This window comes from Ascidiella aspersa, chromosome 2 (assembly GCF_963924565.1).
Source record: "Ascidiella aspersa chromosome 2, kaAscAspe10.2, whole genome shotgun sequence".
Taxonomy (NCBI): Eukaryota; Metazoa; Chordata; class Ascidiacea; order Phlebobranchia; family Ascidiidae; genus Ascidiella; species Ascidiella aspersa.
Genome location: NC_139448.1, coordinates 7,638,468 through 7,663,099, shown reverse-complemented (window position 1 = coordinate 7,663,099; position 24,632 = coordinate 7,638,468). Strand labels below are relative to the sequence as shown.

Below are 24,632 nucleotides of genomic sequence, written 5' to 3'. Positions count from 1 at the left end.
AATACTTCGTGGTTACCTTGTCCCTCTAAGTTTGTTTGTCTTTTCCTAACGGACTTTGCGATGTAATATATAATAATAATCTGAGGCCAGGTTATCTCAATTTTTTTGAATTTTTTTTCGCAAGGTATTTTTGATGGCTTGCTTTTGTTTTCTGTCTGAGGTGGCGAAACTAACATAAATAAATCGAAACACATTTTTGGTTTGTCAACTGACAACTACAACATTTTGTTTGTTTTGGAAGCGATTTTTGTACCGCACAAGAAAACTGTCAATTTGCAACATTCGGAAAACAAGTTGTACCTTTAGATTTACAAATGGCAAATGCCAAACTTGTTTCTAACATATCTCTATTATGACAGTAAAAGTATGCGAAATTCTCCGATCCGTACATTGCATCACATTTGTTGTATAACCTCAAGATCTAACCACTATAGTTGTTTTCGTTTGTGAAGTCCAACAGCGGAAGAAATGTGCAATAATCGGCAGGCACCGCAAATATTCCAAACGCGCCCAAAATCCCTGAAGTATAATTATGTTCCCTTTCTCCCAACCTCGTGTAACGTCGAACTTGCCTTTTAGCAATAAGCCAACGGATCTTATTAATCACACGGTTTAAAGGCTATTGAGTAGAAATATTTATTGACGAGTGAATATAGGAACGTTAAGAAAAAAATTGTAACTTTGCATTATGAAACACACTTAGTTTGGTGTATCAAGTTACAAAATGCCTCAATGTTAACTAACATTAGGTGCTACAACTGAATGAAATCGGATTTTAGTTTTTAAGCAGCTAAGAGTGAGCGAAATTGAATTACACACATTAGACAAAACACGTGAAACACTTATTAGGATTTAATTAAAACTGTATCTCATGGCTAGAGCAGGTATACAACATACAGCGAGCAGTCGCTCTCGAGCCTGTTTTTGATAAAACACACTTGGTTGATTTGAAAAAATTAAAATGCCGATTATTTTGCACAAATTGCCTTTACTGATCGATTAGCTGGTGGCTCTTGATTAAAAGGTTCAAACGTTGGCCCGTCTCGGAGATATAAAGCTTTGGGTTTTGCTCGTATACTGCCGTTGCTTAGCCGTCTCGTATCGATTAACTTTCGGCGTTGCGAATCATTGAGGCTTGCCTGTGATATTGTATTGTAGGATTTAAACGCTAAAAAAGAATGATTACTATTAGATTAGTCTACGTGTTAGGCAAATAGATAAGCAGCTTTACATTACAAGTTTTATATTTTTGTTTTATAGAAACAGAAACGACATTTCAAATTGCTTCTCTAACATTTCGCGAAAATATTTTTTTGTGTTGCAGAGTATTTTTACACTGAAATGTGGGAAATTGTTTTATTAGAGTATTGAGACAGTAAACAAACATAAAGCCCAAATCTTATAAAAACCCTGTATACTCCTAACTTGAGGTAAATTTAAGATAAATAGGAAACATAAAAAAATATCCGTAATAGTTTTTGCAGCACAGCTACAATACAAAGATATAAGCGTATACAACGTTATTTACCGTACATTAAAAACCAATTGCAAAAAGCGAATTTTCCAGCTCTTTATTTCACCGTATGCCGAAATTCCAACACAAAATAGTTATTTCCGGTCTCTCCGCCTTAGCTGAGAGACACCAATTTACTTCTACAAACCGCTTGCGTCAGGTTCACCTCAGCCTGGGTTCGAACCCGGTCCGAAAATCTCCATCCTAATGACTTGCATTTCGCAGGAGCGAGCCGCAGCTCCAAGCTCTTAAGCATTCTGGACGACGACGACGATGGATACGCGAATGACGCGGCAGATGACGATGACCCAGTGCGGTACGCCCAGCGACCAAGGGGTCAAACCCACGTTGTTTTCAATATGGAAGCCACAACATACAGCAACACTTTCTTGGCGCTGGCTGGCGAGGGCTCCGACTTCGAGAGCGAGTGAGTTTGAGTTTTTCAACTGTGTGTAGTTCTTGCACCGAAAGCGATCGCAGACTAACCGAATCTATGTTGACCAATGATGCAAGCAAGGCAGGCTGGAAAAACAGCTAGCCTACAGTGAGGTTCGAACTAACTACCTCCGGTCAATGCATAGTTCTAATGCTGATTTATAATGTGGTGACACGTGGTGTGATTTTAGTGGTTTTGTGCGCCTGTAAATTTTAAACAAGTTGTCGATAAACTAAACTTGTTTGCTACCCTTTAGCCTATACATCGATAAAAAGAGAGCCCTTATTGGTTTAAAACTTCTGTTGAAATGCTGTGCAATTCTAGTGGATTGTGTCTGACATTGGTTTTATCGTTTTTCATTTTCGTACATGGAACTTTGTTATAATCGCTGTTGCATTGTAGCCATTGGCGAAAGTAAGCCGGAACGGTTTTTTGAAAATACGTTGTATTGTTCTATATTACAGGACTATATTACAAGAAATGTGGTACAAATTGCTGTCAATTTGCAATACATTAGTCCTCACGATTTGCCAAAAAATAGTGTAGTTTGTTTAAAATTTACGTAGCGCAATTCGAGCACCCTAAACTCGTTGTGCAGTTCTCAGTTCTGGAATTTGCGGTTTACAATAATCTCGGCGCCGTTAAAACGTTAAACAACTTTATTTTTCATTCAGGGAGGAAATTGAAGCAGAAGAAGAAAAGTCATTCCAAGTTCCAGTCCAAGCTCCAGGTAAGCTGGTATTTAAAAATTCAAATACTGCTATGTTGTTCGAAATGCATACTGGCTTTTTAAGGAAGGGACAATAACAAATCAAAGCTGTTTTGTTACTATTAAATATTATTCGGTTGAAAATCTTGCCGCTAAGAAGGTTTAGTTTTATTTCTAAAAATAACAAATGTCGAACTATTAACGACACACTTCTTTCATTGTGCGATAAATTGATGATTTAAAACTGTTTTTCAATTAGAAAAGCTCATATTACTGAACTGCCATATCTGCAATGAATCGCATGTCCTTTACTACTTGACATAAAAAACAAAATTTGTTGTAAAACGCACTATAAAAGGTAAAACTACGTTTTAAAAATTGTTCTACGCTAGCAATTTCTTCCAACCTTATTTCTGTACAATACTAACATTGAAAGCTTTTATGCGGTTCACACATTCTAATGTTTTGTTTGCGTAATTAGTTACCAGCTAAAAACCATTTGGGTTCACTAATAAGATTTCCCCTTTAAACGAATAGAGTCTTGTTACACTGGCATGACACAATCTCTTTTTCAAAATTAACCAATGTCGAGTCTTTTCCACGGCTTAAACTGTTTCCTCTTCCAGAAGTGAAGCCCAAACCCAGCGTGGACGACTTTTCAGTGGTGGTGTCGGACACGCTAAAGCAGCATACCGGCCTTTCTGTGCTGGCCACTCCCAACGCGGGCCCGGGCGCCGGCCATTACGAGAAGCCGACCCTGAAAATAGCCAACATACTTCGCGTTCCCAGCGCCGAGGACGCTGCTCGACTTCGCGAATCGGCGGGAAATCAGCGCCCCGAAGCCGGCGGAAATCTTTCGGCGGACGAAGAGCCCTCAGAAGCCGGCGCGCCGTCGGGGATCCGCGCCTGGACCTCGCACTCGCATCTGCCGGCCATCACGACGCGAAGTCCCGCAGCGGCTGCGACCGGCGACTTTACGCGCAGTGAACAGGATCTGCTCGAAGCGGTAGGCGGAGATTCGTCTCAAACTAGTGCCGATTCTGAGCGGCGAGGCAGCAGCTCGTACAGCAACGCCACCAGCCTGTTGGACCGTCTCGAGCTGCTGGCCAACCGTAGCCGCGACCCTAAAAAGACAGCAGCAGCAACCGCTACAGCGACTGAGACAAAGCCCGCCGTTGTCCGCGGCGCAAAGGAATCTCACGCACCGCCGCAGAACACCTCAGTTGCAACTTCTGCCGACAGAGCTGCACCCAAAACTCCAGTAGAAGCTGAAAGCAGCATCCCAGCCTTCGACAGCATCCCGTTCATGGACGACGTCGAAGTGAAGGCCGCTAAAGAGAATCAAGCGGCGAAGTCAAAGGATGACGACATCATGACGTCACCCAAGGATGACGCCGCGTTCGAGTTCGCGCCGACCGAGGGCAAGTCGTCATCAGTGACGTCAGGCGAGAGCTTGCCTGCCACCGACCACGACTCGGGCGTGGGCAACGACGTCGAAAGCCAGGAGTCGATCGCAGACGCGCAGGATGACGTCATTGTGACGAAAGCACCGCCCAAGCCGAGCTATGAAGTCAAGTCGGACTCTACCGCATTGCGGCGCAACAAGGGCGGCTGGATAGCTTTAGTGAGGACTGACCAGCCTCAACAAGCTGACCAGGAAAGCGACAAGCGAGCTAATCAACTTCACTTTGCACCAAATGTTAGCGTCGACTCTACAACTGTCACCTACAGCTTTGACTATAAAAACTCAAAGCAGCAGCAACTTGAACCTCAAAAAGCCGCCAACAGCAAAAACAAGAACAACGTCTCTGAGAACATTAAGAAGTTCGAGAAGTTCTTCGAGGGCGGCGTCCCTGGCCCTCGACGCGCATCCGAAGATATGACGTCATCAGCGACCGCACCCCCTCAGCAGCCCCAAGTGGCCCGCAAGCCCCCCACCGCCGCCAAACCCAAGGTGCTTCCCCCTCCGCCCGCGCCCCAAATTCGCAGCGACGAGCAAATCAAGCCGACCGGCGTGCGGTTCGCCGAGCCTGAGCCACCGCTGGTGTATGACGTCACTAGGACGTCACGCGACGACGGGAAGACGGAAGAAGAAGAAGAGGAGCAACGGACGTTGGAGCAGTTCTCCTCCCTGAGGCGTCCAACTGCTCAGCGGAAGTCCAAGTTTGAGGAGGCGCTGGCCGCCACCAAGCACAAGCACTTCCGCGATAAGCTGGAGAAGATGATGCAGCAGAAGACGCCGCTGACTCCGGGAAGACGCTCCTCCAGAGGGAGCACCTCCAGCCTGGCCAGCATCCCTCGCATCACCTCGCCAGTTCCCATGGCACTCTCTCCACATGGAAAGTCAACTCCTCTGGATCGCCTCACAGCCGAAAACGCTTTCGGGGGAGGATCGGAGGACTCTTCTTCTGGGAAGGGCGACGCACGTCCTCAGCAGTCCGTCCATGAGAGGTTGAAGGAGAAGTTGCAGCCGGCCGTTAGGGGCAAAGATCTCGTTGATCACCCAGCGGCGTCCTCCAGACCGCGTCCCTCCTCCGCCAACTCCAAGCCGTTCGGAAAACGCGGCTCCAACATCAGGAGCTCAATCCGCAGCGTCGGAGCTCCAGAAGCCGCCGAGAGCGAAGAGCAGGAGGAAAAGAAGACCCTGGAGCAGCAGCTCGGGAGTCTTCTACTGGATGGAACCACCTCTCCTGGCCTGCGTCCGAATCAAGGATTCAAGCCCTATAAGAGCGACGAGCGGCGTAGGTCCTCCGAGGTTCAGGAGGCCTCCGCATCCCGGATGCAGTCTCCTCCCCCGATCTCGCGGGCCATGAGCGCTTTTCCTCCGGACGCGAGAAGAGGCGCGATGCCGTCGGACTGGAAAGATCAGCTCCTCCGCCACATCGAGAGGAAGAAGCAGGAAAAGTACGAAATCACCACAATCCACCAGCAGCATCCTCCACAAGCAACTTCTCACTACCCACAGCAACAAAGAGCGATGTCTCCCTCCTATAGACACCACGAGCCCGGATCCGGGTCTTCCTCCTCATCCCAACCTCAGTCCGATCCCAGGCTGGATCCGCGCAGCTTCCCGCGTAACTCCGAAGCGCGGAGGTCCTTTTCCTCTAACGCGAAAGCTCCTCCTGCGCAGGGAGCATCTTCCTCCAGTCGCACGATGCCGCGCTCCATCACCGCACCTCCTGAAGTCCTCTTGAACCACCAGAAGCGCGCCTCTCTGACGCGAGAGCAAAGTGCTGGATTCGTGCGTGCCGCGGCCGCTTCAGGCGACACGCGACAACCGGCGGCGCGACGCTCCAGCGGCAGGTTCCTCCGGACTCGGACTCCCGGCCCGGAGCCGACTTCCGGGAAGACGGTGGACTCGGTGGTGCGTCCCAAGAGCGCCATGGACCTTCCCACCGGAGGTTCCGGAAACGACGATTTCTTCTTCAACCACGGACGTCGCACTTCTGAAGAGCCGCCGATTCCGCCGATGCAGGTATGTGTGCAGTGTTTTAGCGTCTTGTGCAATTGTGCATCTCTTTAGAATTTAAGAAATTTAAAATGACCATTTTTTCCACAACACAATTTACATTTGGTAAATGCATTCTGAACATTAAAAACCAAGAAAAAATTGTTTGATTAAGTGGTATTATTTAAATAAACTTTATGTTTTTATTACAATGTTTTATCTAGAGACTGTTACAGCAGCGTATGCCATGAGTAACTACTATCCCGGGTAGCTCAACTTCCGGCAAAATACCAATACAAAATTAAGCGAACCTTTCAGCAAACTATTTGCTTTATCAGAAATGCTAATCAATTTGACTTAAGAGGCTTACAATCCTCTTACAAATATAACCCCTAAAATATACTTAAAAAACGATCAAAGTGAAGAACAATTTTGCGATAGCTGGTCTGTTAGTTCATTTCAGGGTATGCGTTTGTAATATATTTGCCATAACAAAATTTAATGGTTACTTGCGTTTAACTGCCCTGATCATGCATCTTTTTCACATACATTTTTTAAAAAACAGTGTAAAAAAGGTTTACAGTTTAGAAACAGCTGTATCACAGGTATAAACTTGGAGCATAATGGTTGGAGGTTGGAGTGAGATGTAATAAGAATATCAAAGCCCACAAAGAAGTAGGTAGCATTTTGAACGTTTCGAATAACTCTTTGGAGGAAATGAATAACTCTTTGGAGGAAATGAATAACTCTTTGGTTTAAAATAAAAAAAAATCTTTGGTTGAAAATGAATAAAGAGTTATTCGAAACGTTCAAAATGATATCTACTAAACCGTTTTTTCAATGCCCTCTCTTCGCTTTTACAGAAGCCACGCGCGATGCCGGGCGCCGCCCCTCCCAGCTACGCGGCCCACATGCGGCGCAACGTCACCGGCATGACGTCATCATCGACGTCATCGGTGCCGGCGCCGCGCGCGCACAAGCACGACTACAGCGACTACGTGAACGTCGAGATGGTCGACCAGATGCGAGCAGCAGCGGCTTCTAGAAACCTCGTCGACCAGAACAATGGCCGAAACAATGGGAACAATGGAAACAATGGAAGGAAGAAGGAGAGGCGCGGCGAGCCGACGCAGCCGAGCGTGACCAAGTTGGAGTACGCGCAGCCCGACGCGCAGGGGAATTACCCGTTGAGGGGAAGCGGCTCGCATGAGTCGGTGCTGAATTCCAAGTGAGAAGAAGGCGGTGTATTTTAAAACTTAAAATAATTCATTTTTAAGAACCTAAAATATTTATAGAGGAATCAGGTGGCACTGTATAAAGACAAATTGTATTTGATTCTCGACAAGCTTTCGCACAACCGTGCTTCATCAGGTCAAAGTATAAGCACGGTTGTGCGAAAGCTTGTCGAGAATCAAATACAATTTGTCTTTATACAGTGCCACCTGATTCCTCTATTTAGAATTAGACAAATACGGCCATATACAAAGATTAAAATATTTATGAAACTTAAACCAAAAATGCAAGTCATGCAGGGCTCCATAGTACAAATTATAATACTGGTTAAATTGTATATTGCCTCAACCTTCTAGGTCCTTTAACCCTAGTCCTAAGTTCTTTATAAAATATGTAAAAACATTTTAACGAACTCATACTCAAGATTGTTGATTATTCACTTGTAAGAAACTAGAATAATTTTAATATAATAAAACATTAATGCATGAGAATTGAGAAGTGGTGTATCCCAAGTGATACCCGTAGTATATGTTACCTGGCTGTATAGGTGTGTATGATTTGTATTTCTCATTTTGACCAACGATAACGACTTACGTATCATAATAAACCGGAAGCCATGGCTGTCTTTTCGAATCAGTCGATCAATGATGCAAACAGGGCAGGGTAGAAAACCAACTTGCCTGCAGTGTAGTTCGAACTGACGACCTCCGGCCATACCGGAGCGGTCGCTCTACCAACTGAGCTATACAGGCTCAGAGAGAAGCGAGCCGAGAAACAACCATGACGCCATTGCTTGATACAGCTGGCTTTCGTGCCTGCCCTTGCATCATTGATCGACAGATTCGAAAGTCTGAGATGGCTCCCGGTGTACTATGATTCTATGAATACTGTATATGACTTTTTGACCCTGACAATTTGCATCTGTGCACCAAACGTCACTCACACAAGATTCTCTACTCGCAGAACGGACAAGGCTTACCCGTACGAGTCAGCTTTACCCGTCAACTCTAAAGCGATGCGCGGATCCAACTCGCAGGATTCTATAGTAGAGCGCGGATACCAGCCACATCAGCCCCACCATTACCCCCACCGGGGTAACCCCCAGCCAGTGTCCAGGGCCCCCTACCCCTACGAACCCATCGACTACGTTCACCCACCCAAGGCGCCCCAGCACTCCGGGGGCAAGCGACCGGGTCAATACGGCTTCATCCCGGCCCCAAGCAAGACCAGGCCCCCTAAAATACCCCCAAGGGACCACCCCTCTCACGGGTCAAGGGGTGCTTACCCTAGGGGTGAAGATTACGCGCGTGTACCTGAGCGACGCTATCGAAGGGAAGACCCCGGGTACTTTTTGCCCCCGCCGACCGCTTTTCACGACGAATACGCCGATCAGGTTCCACCCCCTTTGTCACCCTCGCTGCAGCGGAACTACAACGAACGGGAAGACGAAAGGTAAAAAACTTGCGCAATAATTGATAAGCGAACTCGGGAACGCTGTGGTTATCTACAACCCGATTTTTTGTATAATAAAATAACTCATGGCCATGTAACCGTGGCGAATATCAAACACAAAGGCGTATTACTTTTGTTTGTACTAACATCTTTCAATGCGTTCGTAAAAAAACCACAAAACAATGTCAACGTGGCAAAGCTTCATCCCTGCGCATTTTATTTTAGTCCATTACCTATTTATTTAACCTTAGTCAGGTCTTGTCGACCTAAAAGGCATTTTCGAGGTGACCAGGCGTAACAACTAGTTTCGCCGCGTTTAGTTCTACTGTCTGTGAGATCTTCCGCTTTACAGACGCGTGTTGAAACCACATTCAAAGAAAAGTTACATTTTAAATCAGTGCTTTTCAACCCGTGGGATGGTGCGCACTTGTGCGGCTGAAATAAAATGTAATGCAGCTGAGGTACAGTAATATGTCCTCTTTGTGGTTCAATGCAGTTCAAGCCATGGGTCACGGCTTTGATGCAAAAATCCTTTCGTTGTTATTTCACAAATATGAAAACTAAAGGTTGCAAACTTACTATTCTTGTTTCATGAGGATGGAAATTTTAGTACTGTTTTAAATTATTTTCCATAAGAAACATCTCCTGTTATGCCAATAGTCAACAACCTTTTATTTATTAACAGCGTCGCCTCTGCGTTCCGTCCCTACCACCACCCCAAACAACAACATCAGCAGCAACAGATCAACCCCCGTCACTCGCACGCCCCCGCTGCCCCAGGCCATCACAACCCCTACCACCCCCACCACCAAGCCCCCATGCAACCCCACCACTACGAGCGGGGATTTCCCGCCCACCACAACCAACCTAGGTCCAACGTCATCGACCACCATCGTCATCACCACCATTTGGACAGGGGTGGGGCTGGATTGGGGAATCCCCCTGCTGCTCCAGGTGGGGTCTTCCGATACCCGGATGTGTCTCCTCCTCATGGCAACATCCCGCATTATCCTCCTGCTAATCCTGCAGCTCCTCGTTATCACAACCAGGGGCGGGATTCGCATCATGATGAGGATCAGTCTGCTGGAAGCGAACAGAGGTAAGTGTTGGTTTCTATAGTTTCTTGACCAGCGGTTCCCAAACATTTCTACTTATTCCATTTTCCTTTCTGCAGCCCAGGAGAGCTCTCTCGTCACAAAATTACTTAAAAAATAAATCTGCTGCAAGTTTTGCCGAAATGCCGGTTTCCACAAATTACCGCAAACCTATGGTGTTAGCCAATTTAATAAGATCGTTTTCTTTCAAATTAATTTCGAAAAACACTTTTTGTTACATGTTTGTAAATCCAAATCTATTGTAAAAATACAAATATTCATTAAACAAAAAAACTAATTCTGTTAGTTAAACTTAAATTTTTCCTCGCAGCCTTTCAGGTGAGCTTTCGCGTCACTGGCGTGAAGCGGACGCAGCAGCAGAACTGGTCACAGTTACGGTGATGAAGAACCCCACCTTCGGCTTCCACATCATGGGGGGCACTGACGCAGGGGGAAACCCCTACCGCCCCGATGACGACGGCGTCTTCATCACTTACGTGGCACCAGGGGGCGCTGCAGATGGTCAAGTCATGCCCGGCGATAAAATCCTGCTGGTGGGTTTGCGTTTTTAGGTGTTTGGTTATCCGAAAATTTTTGGGGGCATGGACTTTTTTGTTAACAGAGATTAAATTTCGTGATTTGTTATTGCTAATCCAGTTTATTTATAAACCCTGATGTGAAAATAAGATTATGTGTATGATTTCACTTTGCTCTTGTTAAACTTCTATAGATTTACCTCATTTCTGTTCGATTAAATGAAACACAGCCTTTTGTGAATGTGGGTACCCCAAGCTCGCTTCTTGACAGACAGTTTCAAACTTAATTTAAGAACATGGACTTTTTTGTTAACTGAGATTGAATTTCGTTATTTGTTATTTGTCTATACCAGGTTGTTCATAAACGACCATGGGTAATTTTAACTGCTATAATTTATATGAGATTATACCACAGTAGCTTAAGCACTTTATTCAAGTGCAATAAAACAACATTGTTGTGTGTAAAGAGTTTATATAATCATAAACAAAAAGTATATGTAAGTTACTGAAATGAAAGAATAAACTATTCAGCATCATAGTTTTGTTTACTTACTGCTTGATGTATAAGAGCAAAACTACTAATCAAATTCGAATAATGGGCTTTTCTTTGACAACACATACTTTGGAATCCGAAATAGAACAAAAGGTTGTTAGTGGAGGTATAAATCGACTTTCAGCAGCAAAAAAACTATTGAATTGCCGTAGTAAATAACGCAATCTCGTCTTGAATTCACAGGTCAATGGATCTGACTTCGTTGGCATCACGCACAAGCGAGCTGTCGATCTGCTGAGAAACGCAGGCCAGGTTGCTGTGCTGGTTGTGGAGAGGTTGGTCGGGAGACCAGTGTGAACCAGAGTCAAGCAGTGAAAATACACGATTCCATGAAAGGTCGAGTAGAGAAAGCTTTTACGACAACCGATTTTTCGGGCGTAATTTGATTGGTTTTTGCCCAGGTGCTTTGAATACTTGTTTTTGTGGCATTCGCGGCCTAATGAGGTCTAACGAATTCCATTTTAATTCACCAGAACCATTGTGTTTACCTTTTCTTAAAATACCGATTCTAATTATAACAGCGGTATTTTATTAGGCTTGACATTGGCGGAAACTACAACCATTATTTTTTTTGGTTTTGGTAACTAGCTTTAGTTAAATTTTTTACCGCCGAATAATCGATACCCCAGAAATTCGTTACATTTCTACTTTTAGTTCTTCTTGTTTGTTTTTTTCCGAGTCATTTTACGTTAGCTTCCGCTACTGTCTCGTACAGTACAGTACACACCGCCGCATATTTTCCGTGAAAAACCGCTACTCGCCCGTCGCCATTGCTCTCCGCGTTTCGATCGCAATGTTCCACGCCGCGGATTTTCCCGGCACGTCGCTCGCCACTTTTGCTTTACCGCGTGAAACATCGTGTTTTATTGTGAATTTTTTCTCTTGTTGTTTTTTTATTTTCTTTCTAACCACCGTACCATTGCGAATCCATATTTAAACGGCTGCTCGGCTGGACAGATTTGCCGGAATCTGACCGATGCCTAAAGTTGCAATACGTAGAGTACTAATATCGACATATAGACACGTCACAATGATTTTTACCCCCCACTTTAAGAGAGTGTCCTCTTCAGTGCTTACAAGCAAAACTGAGATCAAATTTCGGATTAAACATATCGCGTTTTTCTACCAAAAGAGCGTCACTTGGTGCGTTGTTATTTTTTGTTAACCATAACATTTGCTACTAACGGCTTAACTAATGGATTGACTTTCGTACAGTAAGTTAATTTGTTCCACGCCCTTTGCTTAACAGAATAGCTTTATAATCGTAATTAGCACTAATTTTAAGTAAATTGTTCAGTAATCTACAAAAATTTTTGTCTAAAAAAATGCTGTACTACTGTATTTTAGTGACACCCTACTTTGCTTATTACACTGAAACTACTGGCCTGCTATCTACTCAGAAAGCACCATATTAAGTGTATTTATTGCAACAACCCAATTTGTGTTTCGTCAAAAAGTGTTTACCACAAAACACGAAAATCTTAAGTTCAACTATTTATTGAAATACGTTTGTTTATCTGTACGTGTATTTGTGTGCGTTTGTTGTAAGATATCCGCTAACCCTATCAATGGCAGTCGTTTGTTTTTTGCTGTACAGTTAATCTCGTTGTGGTCGATTTGACGAACCACTGCCGCTATAATGCGCGTAATTTTTTGTTTTGTTTTGGGTCGTTTTTGCTATTTTTGTTAACCTTTGTGACCACGGCGCTTTGTAAATTGAAGTTTTGTGACTATTTTCAGATCGTTTACTGTCTATCTTTCTCTTTCTCTCTTAATAAACCCGCGTGGCCAGTATTAGCGTCGAATGTGAAAATACATCACCAAACAAACAAGTAACTTAGAAGTGCATTTTGTGATATGACAGTTTCTTGATTCAATTAAGTCAAAGCTCTATAGTTGTATCCGATGTTTTATCAGGAGCTTGCAGATAATTACACATCGCTGACCCATTTGGCATCGTTAAAACAATAGCAGACCCCTTAAAAAAAACTATATCATAGTACAATAATTAATGTAATATTCAATCAGCACTCATCCAAACTACTTTTTAAGAATTTACTCATTTTACCCATATGATGACATGTTTCTTTGCCGAAATATGACAACACTAAAACTCTTCTAGTAATTTAATAATATTCGTTTCAGGATGTATTATTAGAATATATTTATGCTTCAGATTTTTACAGAGTCACTTCATTGTGTATAAACGGTATCAGAAATCTACACTGAGTTTGACGCAAAACCAGTAAGCTTTTCTTATTAAAATAGCCAGCATGTTTTAAACAATCTTACCTAAAGCCCAAAGAAACCAGGACATTGATTGAAAATGAATATCTTGGGGGTCAAATTGTCAAACTAAAGTTACTATCTAAAATTATTGGAAAAATTTTAACCAAATTTGTGACTTAAAAAAAATCTTGTCACAAGATCAGTTGACCGATAAAAAAATAATCAATAAATGCTGTGGCAGCATGGTCTACCATTTGGCCTCTGTGATATTGCATCTTACTCTGCTTCTGAACTGGTCCAATTTATAAAATTTAAATAATAAAAAGATTAACATTTCTAAAACTTATTTTCTTATTCCGGATTTTCACTTTAACACCTAACGGCCAACAAAATAACGCAAGTTCTTAAATTTTGCATAGAGTGCTGAGTAATATAAAAAATATTAATTAGGTGTATTGTCAGCATTTACTCCTCGGAATAAATATTTGGCCCGTACTTTCAAAAAAGGTTAAAAAAATAATTCTGTTCATAACCCAATTTAAAAATAAGTTAGAACTCTAGCGCTCCTGGTGTCCAATAGAAAGCCGCCACACTGAAAGAAGTAAATAAGAAAATGCAGGAATGTTTTTGCCAAAAACTCTTAAATAATTACAGTTTTGTTATCTAATGAGACAACACTGGAAATAATAGGCTTCACGCCCGATGCTTGTTGTTAAAGGTTCATTGTTTAGTTAACTGGTAAACAGCCAACATAGAAAGGTGCCAGTTTTATAAAGTTAAGCTTTGTAAGATTTGCGGCGCTGGTCTAGAATCCTAGGACATTATCGTTCGAGGCTTTATGTTGCTAACAACATTTTGGGTGGGTGGGTTAAGTATTATTATGATATTAACACTAACATATTTATGCCTTTCCTTGCGATTTCAACTTTGACAACTCGTTTCGTTAGCTTACTGTTAACCTCGTTTTGCTATACTTAAGCTATGAGCCAAAGTTTACAACTGTGTCAAAATAAACTTGATTTTTGTATTTCCTACATTTGATGAATATTCTTTACAGAGTCGGTTTGGATATGTCAATACAGCACCAACAGAGTAAAGCGAAATAATGTCAGAGTATGAGCAGTTTGGTAGTAATTACAGGCTATAGGTTGATGTTAATGGGATCTGAAACATGTTGTTTATGGCGTCCGTAAATCACCAATACGCCGAAGCTCCTGACTGTGCAAACGAACTTGTTAAGCTAACAAGCCTAGAGGTAAAAACAATTGCAAAAGACGTTTAATTAAGACAATTAGCGCTTTGCGAGAAATCCTGTGTGCTGCTGGCATTACTGTTTTAATCAATCAGACAATCACACCTTGGACACATCAGGCTCTTTGCAAAAGATCTGGTATTTAGTTTTGTTTACAAGTTGTTATGAAGCTAAGCTTTTAATTCCTCGTCCTTAGCTCGATAACAATTTTAAGGTCAAATGCTTAAAAGATAATATTTGCCTATTCTTTAATATTTTTTTTTAGTTTTGAGCTTCACCAAAATTTATAAGGTAAATTTTTGCTGTCTGTCTAAAATCTAAATCAACGAAATTCAATAAAATTTTCAATTAACGAAAATCTACGAAAAATGTCTCACCGTGCAACACGTTATGTTTTATTCATATCGGCAATATTCGATGGCAGGTTATAAGAGCATAAAATGCATAAAATAAGGCAATTAGTTCTGAACCAATTGAACTCTAACAAACAACACAGGAATGCAACAAAATTAAAAATGAAAGCAACTCAGCAAAAACGCCAAATTTGTGTAATGTTTAAATGAAAGCAAAACTGGCGCTTTACCAGCAGTTGGACGTAATTTAATAACTTGGCTGGACTAGTGCTGTCAGAATGTATAAAAAGAGTATTTTTTCAAATGGGATAGTAGGTTTTGCCATCGGAGTAAGTAGGATTGTGCATGGCTTTGTAAACAACATTTTGATTTGCTTCACCGTTAAATTTGTGTAGCACTTGTTGTTAGTTCCAATCTCACAGTAGGCTTACAGCATCCGCTGACTATTGACAATTCGACTTAACAAAGCTACAAGGTACTCAATAAGGAAATATAGTTACTATAAAACGCAAATATACGAACTCAATTCGCTGTAGTTTTCGAATGTAGCGGCACTGGTGCTTCAACATACAATGTCAATATAAAAATTTGGCAAGAATCTTGTGGAATACAGTTGTCCAAGCACACAAGCAGTATGTAAGATATAGTGATGGGAGATTACTGAACAACAATATCATCCACTGTTGTTATTTTAGAATTTTGTTCGTCTTCGATAAGCAACTTTTCCTTGAGACGCACGCGGTATTCCGAAACACCTAAAATAAAAAAATAAAAAAATCCTAATTTCTAGTAAACAAAAATACGTCTTAAATAATGTTTGCTCGCACACTAAACTAACTGTGTTTTAGATACACACAAATCAAATTTTAAAGCAGCTTATATGGGCTTTAAAATTCCTGCTATCGTTTATTGCTTGCATTTCTGTTATTAATTTTAGTCGAACTTAAAACAAGTAAAAGATAAATAAAAGAAGTATGCTTTATTTTACGAAATTTGTAGCGATCTTTTGCGGGTCACGCTTATTTATTTGACCTCGTAGTTAGTTCAAATTTGCCAAGTGACGAATTTGTCATCTATCTTAAAATATATATACAATTTGGGGCAAAAAGTCAACCGTGTTAGGCGATTTTTTGGTTCCTGCGAAGTTAAAGTGGCAGAATTGGGCATCACTATTATGTTTTAAGGATTTGCTGTATCGCAGAAAAGCTACGTGACGAAAGTCGGCGATGTATCAAAAAGTAGATAATAGTTAAATTTGGTAACTTACAACACGGTTTAATGATTTAATTTTTAATTTCAATACTTCTAAATTTTCTATGAAACGTTGTCATTCATTACAACAGACCGGATGATTACGTTGTTGCTTTCGTAGATTTTTTGTCCTCTTGGCTGTAGGGAGATGAAAAAGGTTTTTGAAACGCAAAAAAAGTTGAATTCTTGTATAACGAACGAATACAGTATCATAAAATATGTACATTTTAGACATTTTAATTGTTACAATTTTATGCGTTTAAAGTTTTTTAAATATTGTTTTAGGATATAACAAACAAATATGTTTTTAGGGAGTCGGACCTTTGTATGGAAATAGTAAGTGAGTTATAACAGGCAACACGCTATAGCCCCGTTTCTATAAACTGAAGAACCACACAGGTCGATGCCAACTACACTTGCCAAAAGAAACCACGCAAAGCGCCAGAGAGCCGAACATAACGTAGATCTTGGTTGCAACGCAGACGAAAGTGCTCCATGCGAACTGCCAGAGGCTCCCGATGGTAACGACGGTGATCAAGGCCGTGTAGCCGTACTTGAGGCAGTCAGGGAAAACTACAGCCACCATTACTGGCAGAAGGTAAAATCGGTTCATTGCTTGTTGCCTGTTAAGCGTGCAAGAGCGACTCTAAAGCACCCAACAGCTATGAGTGTTTCATAGCTTGCGCAATAAAAACATTAGGTAAGTTTTCTAATATTTTTCTTGAAACATTTCCTATGCTCATCTTATGGCAAAAAAAATGCAAATTAGGCAGGAGAGACGATAATGCACTCGAAAGCAAACCTGACATTAGAAAGTGGTTTAGCAATGAAGTTGAGAACGATATCAAATCCAACGGAAAGCCTTTAAAACAATAAGAAACGCCCACTTTTGTCTCGTTAAAGCAGAAACTTCAAAATTCTACGGCTTTATCTTACTGCTATTAAAATTATTTTGGATTTTTTATGTCGAACTTAGACTTTCGTATAGTGTGTCACAAGCTATAAATAAGTTGTTCAAGCACTGATATAATTATATAGCTTTACGACAAACAAGCCGCGATTTAAACCAGGTCTTCCCAAACATTTCAGTCTGCATTGAACTAATGTTAATTTTTGCTTTGTATTACATATTCCATTGGAATAGCAAACAAAACAATTACAAATTTTACAGATGCAATTCTTTGTTTAAAAAGTTGTACGTACTTACGCGCGACCGCTTTGAGTTGCTTGTGACATTCAGCAGGGATGTTCGGGAAGCCCTGGTTTAGACAAGCTAATGGTTGTTAACTAACTAACGCTGGCGTACTTGTGTTAAGGGTGGTCAGCAAGCCGTCTGCAGCCCCAAGTAGACACATCAGTCCAAAGACGAAACCGATGCTCGAGTTTTCTGTTGGGACCCAGAGAAGCGCCACAAGGTAACTGGAAATGTTCAGGATCACGAAGCAAACTCCTGGAAGGATCCTGTTATAAAAAGGTAAGCTATAGTTTCGGGAGATTTTACATCGACAATTCATACCGAATTGTTTTAGGAAGCGAATGTCTTTACATTGTATATCGTAACTTGTCAATTTTGTGTATTTGTATTGGTTTTTAAAACACAGTTGTGAAGAACACTTTTATTTCATTCGTATCATGTTGTCATCATAAATATATTACCCTAAAATGTCAAAACAGTATTTAATTGTTTTTAATTTGTCTGTGTTACAAGCAGGGCAATTTCAGGTCTTTACCAAAAATACATCTCCTAAAAATTATTTAAAAAAAAAATTATAAATAAACATTACGAGAAATGAAATCCAAAGCAAACCATATAGATTTAAGAAAACTCTACTGGCTTTACCTTGGTGAAGGAGTGGTTACTTTTACGAAAGAACATTATGAGAAATAAGTATATAGTATTCAACTTAATTTATCTATATTAGGCGTAAGTCAACACAATGAGTCATTTACCTTCCCCATTTACCAGCCATTCTTCCACATGCAATAGCGCCCACTAGCGCAAGCGCGCCGTACAGTGACATGGCGACACCGACCTGTTTAAACATGAGCCATTTGATACATCTCAAGTTATACGCATAATAAGTAGCTAGCGTATCAGCTAGTCAATGTATTACATTTGTTTTTTACTGTTTTAAATTACAACACCCGATTGGTCGAATAACTAAAAAAAAAAAAAAAAACGTTGAGGGTACCTAGAAACGTTGAGGTACCTAGCTATGGTGTAGCACAATATCAGCCATAACAGTTTTATAAACTTTGTAAAAAAAAATCGGCGCTGGTCTAGAATCCTACCACTTTTTTAACAGTAACGAAATGAGTGGTCAGAAAGAAATATATAGTAGAATTAATAAAAAATATTTAATAATACTAATAATACTTGTTCAAACCTAAACGCTAACTCGGACCCTAACCTAAATAATGTCAGCAAATAGCAATATAAAGCCCCGGATGAAAACGTGGTAGGATTGTTGAACAGCGCCAAAAACTCTTGTCACGAATAGGCTCCAAAAAACTCCATTCTAACAATAAACGTAAAAAAATTGAACTCAAAATTCAAACAAAATACAATAGCTGGTCATGTAATTATTTTGCGTACCTGCGTAACGCCGAAAACGCACGACACGTAGGACCTGGTCACCTCCCCATATGTAAAATCGCCTGTCAGTCCCAAATGCAGCAGCAGTCCAGTTAAAATCAACTGGTCGAGCTTAAAAAACTGCCTGAAGTTTCCTTTTAGATCCTGCCACACGAAATCGCGAAGACTTCTTCTTTTGATGGGTATGTTGTTATTGGGATGCGAAGGGGGCGATGAGTTTGTTCCTTTAGGTGTGTCGCTCTCGTAATCGCCTAAATAGAAACAGATTCAAATTAACCGACGCCGTATTATTAAATTCGTTTAATCATTTCAAAAAATTAGACATCCGTTTGCAAGAAGGCGGCTTAAATAGTTTTTAAGAGATATTAAGGCCCACTACGTAAAGCCACTGCAAAAACATGAAAGGGTCCAGGATTTTTGTATGGGTTGGGGACATGCCAGTTTTAGAATGACGTCACAAAGTTACGCCATAATAGAATTAATCTTAAAAACCCAAATAGGTGGCTAAAACCCTGTTTAATCGCGAGTAACGCGAAAAAAATACGTTCATTTGTTTTAAATTTGTAAAACGTCAATTTGAAAGATTCGCGACAAATGATGCACAGAAAAGAGATGTGGATATTGCTTTAGATAATAAGAAAATTGTCAATATTAATAAAATTTAAACTTAAATATTGCCTATGTTTTTTGTCTTACAGAAAGTTTTTTTATACTTCGCTCAACAATTAAGTCGCCGCGCAAAAAGGTTGAGAACACAGGTCTATAGGTTTTGTCTTAGTATGAAAAACATACAATCATGAACGACATATTCCACACAAAACTGGCATCACAACAAGGAATAGGCCCCTACAAGATATGGCCGCAATCCATACTTACTAAGCGGGGCGTCGGGCAGGAAAAGATAGATAGTGTACGATGAGACCCAAGACGTTAAGAAACACAAGGACTCCGAGAGCTATGTAGGTTGTGTCCTTGCTTTTCGGTTGGTAGTTGGTCGATCTCCCAATTACCGCTTGGTCTTGGCAATCGTTGGATCCGCAGTGGTCGCTTACTGAATAGTAGGTTCTGCTGGCAAACATTGTCACTTTGTCAATTTTTTTCAGATTTTGACAAAATTGTTTGACGCCAAGTAAACTTATGTTAGAAATAATTTCAGCATTATCCATCTATCAAAAAAATAGTTAATTTTAATAATTTATTGTTTGATGGACAATTAATTATGGTTATATAAAGCGTAACATTTTTATTTTAACGTAAAAGTATTAGGTATTATTAATAAGTTGAAATTAATGTTGATAAATCGGTGTTTTCTTAGTTCAGATTTTTGCTGTTAAATTTCCGGACCCTTGCCATCAATTTATATTTATCCATACTAGCGAACAAAATATTTGAGTATCCTATATAGCAAATAAACTTTACGGATCGGAAACAACACGACTGTTTTTTTAAATCTTTAATGAAAAAAGTTAAAATTATCCGCACTATATATTTCGGCAATATAAAACGAAAACTTTATCTATTGAAATTGCCATGCCCTCTTTTTTAAAGTGATGCCTTAGCGCCGCAGTATTTTTTGCAAACTGCTATGTGGGTTTTGGACACAACCACGTATTTCAACAACTGAGATTGTAGTCAGTGCTTCAAGCTATTAGCAGCCAATTTATTTGAATACTTTGGCGAAAACCCGTTTGCACATAACTTAGATTGCTATCTGGCCCTTGGAATAATGACCTTGCATTTTTTTAAACGAAACCTGTGATTTATGCCCATTTAGCATCGTCTGTGTTTCTATGTCGTCCAGTGGTTTTCTTAAATTTTGACTTTTACGTGGCGTACCCCATACAAAAGAAATCATACCAATTTTATAGTCGATAAGCTTATATTATTTAAAGTCGATCATCGTTGGTACAACTGGAATTACTAGAGGAACTGTATTTCATTATTATTATACCCGTTAGAAACGGTTTATATAAGATTCAAGTTTTCAGATCTTCCAAGCACATACCCGAGATCCGTTGTGGTTGTTACTGTCGGGATGGTTAGGTTACTTCGTCCTGTCCAGGTCGCGTTTAAACTGAAATTTGTCACTGATTGCGACTTGTCGATTTGAAATACGGCGAACGGAATCATGTTTCCGAAAACCTGCGTGTAAACTAGCCTTATAAAAAATTTCAAAGCCAAAAGGGTTGAGTAAATCAACATCATTTTAATTAGGACGTTTCAATACCTGCTTGTTTCGTCATCAGTTAATATATGCACAACCTTATGTGGCTTTAAAATGCTTGTAAAATGTTTATTAAAAAGTGACAAAATGTTTTATTCGAAGTAATGCCTACAATAACGAGTTGGCTTCTGAGGTTGTTTTCAGCACATACTGTTTTTTTTTATTTCTGAAACAAAAAATTACTCCGATTTATTTTGAGCTTTAATTGCTGTTTAAATACATTTAAAGAATTTTCAAAGAAAATTTATAGCTTTTCAAAGACATAAAATTAGATTACTTTAGATTTTATAGAATATAATTCCTAAATCAAAAAGTATACATGCCACGTTAAATATAATAACAAGTAGAAACACACAATTTAGGATGGACATAATGTAAATGTAAATTTAAAAATACATAGAATGTAAATTTCAAAACGCAAAGGGATTTTTAAAGACTTTCAATATGTAGATCAATTGAAAGACTTTCAGAGTTTTAAATTATTCCGTACCCGTTAGTATATGCTCTAGAAATGTTGTCTGTTTTTCGATAACAAAAACAAAAAAGCAAAATATGCCCCAACTTTACCTGGCACGACAAGTAGCAGCCGAAGTAATATCCGCCTACTTGACTGAGATAGGTCGGAAATCCGAGTCGGCCTCGTTTAGTCAACTCCTTCGCAAAGTGGACGTTCAATGTACTGGCGTTGACCCAGAATAGAGTTTTGGCCAATCCTCCGAACAGGCTTCCCGGAATGATTGTGTAGAAATCTAAACAAGTTTACATTTGTAATAAGACTCATTACCTTCGTTCGTAAATTCTGTGACTTCTGAGCTAATTCTTACCGGCTATAGAATTATGAAAATGTGGTAAGGCGATTTTAACAGAAAGAAACAAAATTGAACTTCAAAGTCTACAGATACACTTAAACAAATCTGAGAATATATTATTGCCTATTCACGTTTCATCACGAAATAAATCATTAACGCAAAGAGATTGGATAGAAGTCTAAATGTGATACAGGTTGTCTGAGAATTCCGTAATTTCTTAGTAATTAAGATTTTTCAAAACGTTTTTGCAGACATACGTCCCCAACCCATTCAGCCACTTAATATTTGCAGAAGCCCTCTTTAGAGACCTATTAAAGTCCTTTAAAAAGTACTTTTACCGAGAATGGAAATTGATACTAAACCTCCATTGGTCGTCAGTTTTGTAATCACAAAAATTTAAAATGACTTAAACACCACCCAGGGAATTCATAAAATAACTCCAGTCAAATCTTTGAAAAAATTATCAAGTCCCAGTCCCAAGTCATTAGCAGCCCAGGTCATTTCCAACTGTTAGGGCAAGTCAAATCGAGTTACTGATATGAACACAAAACATTAAACTGTTAAAATAGGAAAGCTCGTCGAATATGAGCAGTAGCCTACATCAAATAAAAATTAATAACAACAGAATATAGCAAGCTAATCGCTAATGTAAATAAACTTTGCTAAATGTTTTCAAAAATTGAGTGAAAGTATTGTCTATCCTATTATTTCTCCACCTATGGGTCGCGACCCAAAATTGGGTCCAAGTTTGATTTAGTTTAGTCGCCAACTGCAGTTGATGGCAAGCTATCTCTAAATTGAAAACGATTATACTTACGGTATAACATTAAACTGTTAAAATAGGAAAGCTCGTCGAATATGAGCAGTAGCCTACATCAAATAAAAACTAATAACAACAGAATATAGCAAGCTAATCGTTTTTTCTATATAAAAACATTTTATATAACTCAAGTTCAGTATAACTCAAGTTCAGTAAGTTAAGTCATGATATTGTAGCACTGTTGATTGCTATAAACTAAATGCTTACTACGCCCACTGCAAGCTTCAAAGAACTTTTAATTGGCCCACTTACCAGGTTAGAAACTTAATACTTGGCCGCGAAAATCGACGATGTCAAATCCATGACTAACCTGGATAGAAGTTTACAGCAATGTAGAAAACGTAGAAGCAGTCCGAAGCGATCAGTCCCCGTCGAATACCGAGCTTTCGAAGCAGCGGCGAAAGTAGAAGGGCACTGACCACAGTGGACGCCTGGAAAACGGACTGTCCAGTGGTGCCTGAATGATTTAACAGTGGTTGTCTACACATTGGGTTTTCAAAGGCTCTGTTGACCTTTTCTCAGCGGTGATTTAAATGGGCTGTGATGCCTGTACGGCTGACTGCACTGACAGACTTGCACAGAATGCGCGGCTTTGATGTTTAAGGGTTGTGCTGGTGCCTTTTGGAGACGTTCATGTTTATAAAAGGCCGCCGATGCAAAAAACAACCCTTTTCAAAACATTCCTATGGAGAAAAATCCGTGTTTGTTTGGTCGGTAACGTGTTGTGAGAAAATTATTAATGGGGTGGGAAAATCTACTTTTGGGGCTAACATTTTTTGCAATTGTGTAAAAAGGATTGCAGTGTCAAATAATCACCAGACAAAATTGGCTGACAAATTTGAAGGTTTAACCTTTCTCGCTTTAATAAAGAAACTGCAGTTGCTGATTGTAAAACAATTGAAAGGACAGGTCAATTGGACGAACGTCGTTAAGTTTTAAGTGTTTAATCAACGCTTATTGTTCATTATTATTTAGGGATTTTGTTACTTGCGACCCATATTTGTCTTAAGCGGTATTTTAACTCACCCAAACCGTCGACAACGTTAATGCTTGACTGTAAATTAAACACGGCGTTGTGTGAGGAAAACACGAACATAAACCCAGCCACGTAAAGTGCAAACGATATCTTGACTCTTCGCAGTTCCGCACTTTTCACTTTTTCCATCTCTTGTTTTCTTTTTGTGCCTTGCAAAATCAATGTATTTCGATTGGGCGTTATCCTATATAAGGCCGGCTAAGATCTATAGCAGGGGTCGGCAACCTTTTTTGCACTGTGGACCGGTTTAAAACTAAAATTTTGTCGCGGACCGGCCATGAAAAAACAACAAATGTTTAGGAAATGAAATTTATTACAACATTCAATGCGAACTTTATGCTTGTTTTGCCGCAAAGAGATGCTCCCATCTAAGAATTATTTATTTACTGAAACCCGCAAGCGGCATCGGGCCAGCCAAACAATTTTGTTTAACCCAGCCCGCGGCTCATTTCAATAAAACTTTTAGGCCTTTACGTTTTTTTCTTAAATTACACTGGTATAACATAATTAACAATTCCTATATTCTTACCAGCTTCTTAAAATAAGGATATTTAAGTTCGTTATTCAACTAATTTTAATCTTACAACCCTGCTACGGACCGGTAACCAACTCCTCGCGGACCGGTACCGGCCCGCGGACTGGCGTTTGCCGACCACGGATCTCTAGGATATGTCGACGTGAAACTGTAATTTACTTCTGTTGATTCTGACGTGAATATTTGAATAGCGTGTATGTAAAAAAACGTTTTTTTTTTTTTGAGCGGTGATATACAATATTATACAGACACTTTGACACAAACACAAATTAAAAGCAGCTACGTTCTTCGAGATTGAACTTCCTCTAACGTTAATACGCTTTGAATGAAAAAGGTCTACACATAAACTTTTGCCTATCTAACAAGAGAATACTGGTTTACACACTTTAGATGAATATATATTTGACCTGGCGTACAAAAAAAAACGTCTTCGTTAATTTTATTTAAATTTTTTTCTGAAAACAATTTTTTTTTTCAGGAAAACCAGACTTGAAAAAACGATGTCCAAAAGCTAAATTTTCCACATGCTAAGAAATAACTGTGACAGTCAGCT

General features: G+C 40.1%; 2 protein-coding genes across 2 annotated transcripts in view; one reads left to right on the top strand and one right to left on the bottom strand.

Moving 5' to 3' along the window:
• Positions 1–11,271, top strand: part of LOC146163365 (uncharacterized) — a 48,056-nt gene extending 36,785 nt beyond the window's left edge. The window contains exons 11-18 of the mRNA XM_083380465.1: positions 1,739–1,940; positions 2,624–2,679; positions 3,285–6,133; positions 6,970–7,334; positions 8,303–8,791; positions 9,477–9,890; positions 10,217–10,439; positions 11,158–11,271. Of these exons, the coding sequence (XP_083236591.1) occupies positions 1,739–1,940; positions 2,624–2,679; positions 3,285–6,133; positions 6,970–7,334; positions 8,303–8,791; positions 9,477–9,890; positions 10,217–10,439; positions 11,158–11,271 (4,712 nt within the window). The remainder of the gene's footprint in view (positions 1–1,738; positions 1,941–2,623; positions 2,680–3,284; positions 6,134–6,969; positions 7,335–8,302; positions 8,792–9,476; positions 9,891–10,216; positions 10,440–11,157) is intronic.
• A 4,194-nt stretch (positions 11,272–15,465) lies between these two features.
• Positions 15,466–23,673, bottom strand: LOC146163364 (protein unc-93 homolog A-like). The gene is made up of 10 exons (XM_083380464.1): positions 23,535–23,673; positions 22,819–22,965; positions 21,447–21,628; positions 20,661–20,797; positions 19,578–19,720; positions 18,656–18,906; positions 18,010–18,092; positions 17,366–17,520; positions 16,480–16,647; positions 15,466–15,563 (listed from the first exon to the last, which is right to left on the bottom strand). The coding sequence occupies exons 1-10, from the start codon at positions 23,671–23,673 to the stop codon at positions 15,466–15,468; spliced, it is 1,503 nt and encodes a 500-aa protein (XP_083236590.1).
• Between the last annotated feature and the right edge of the window lie 959 nt (positions 23,674–24,632).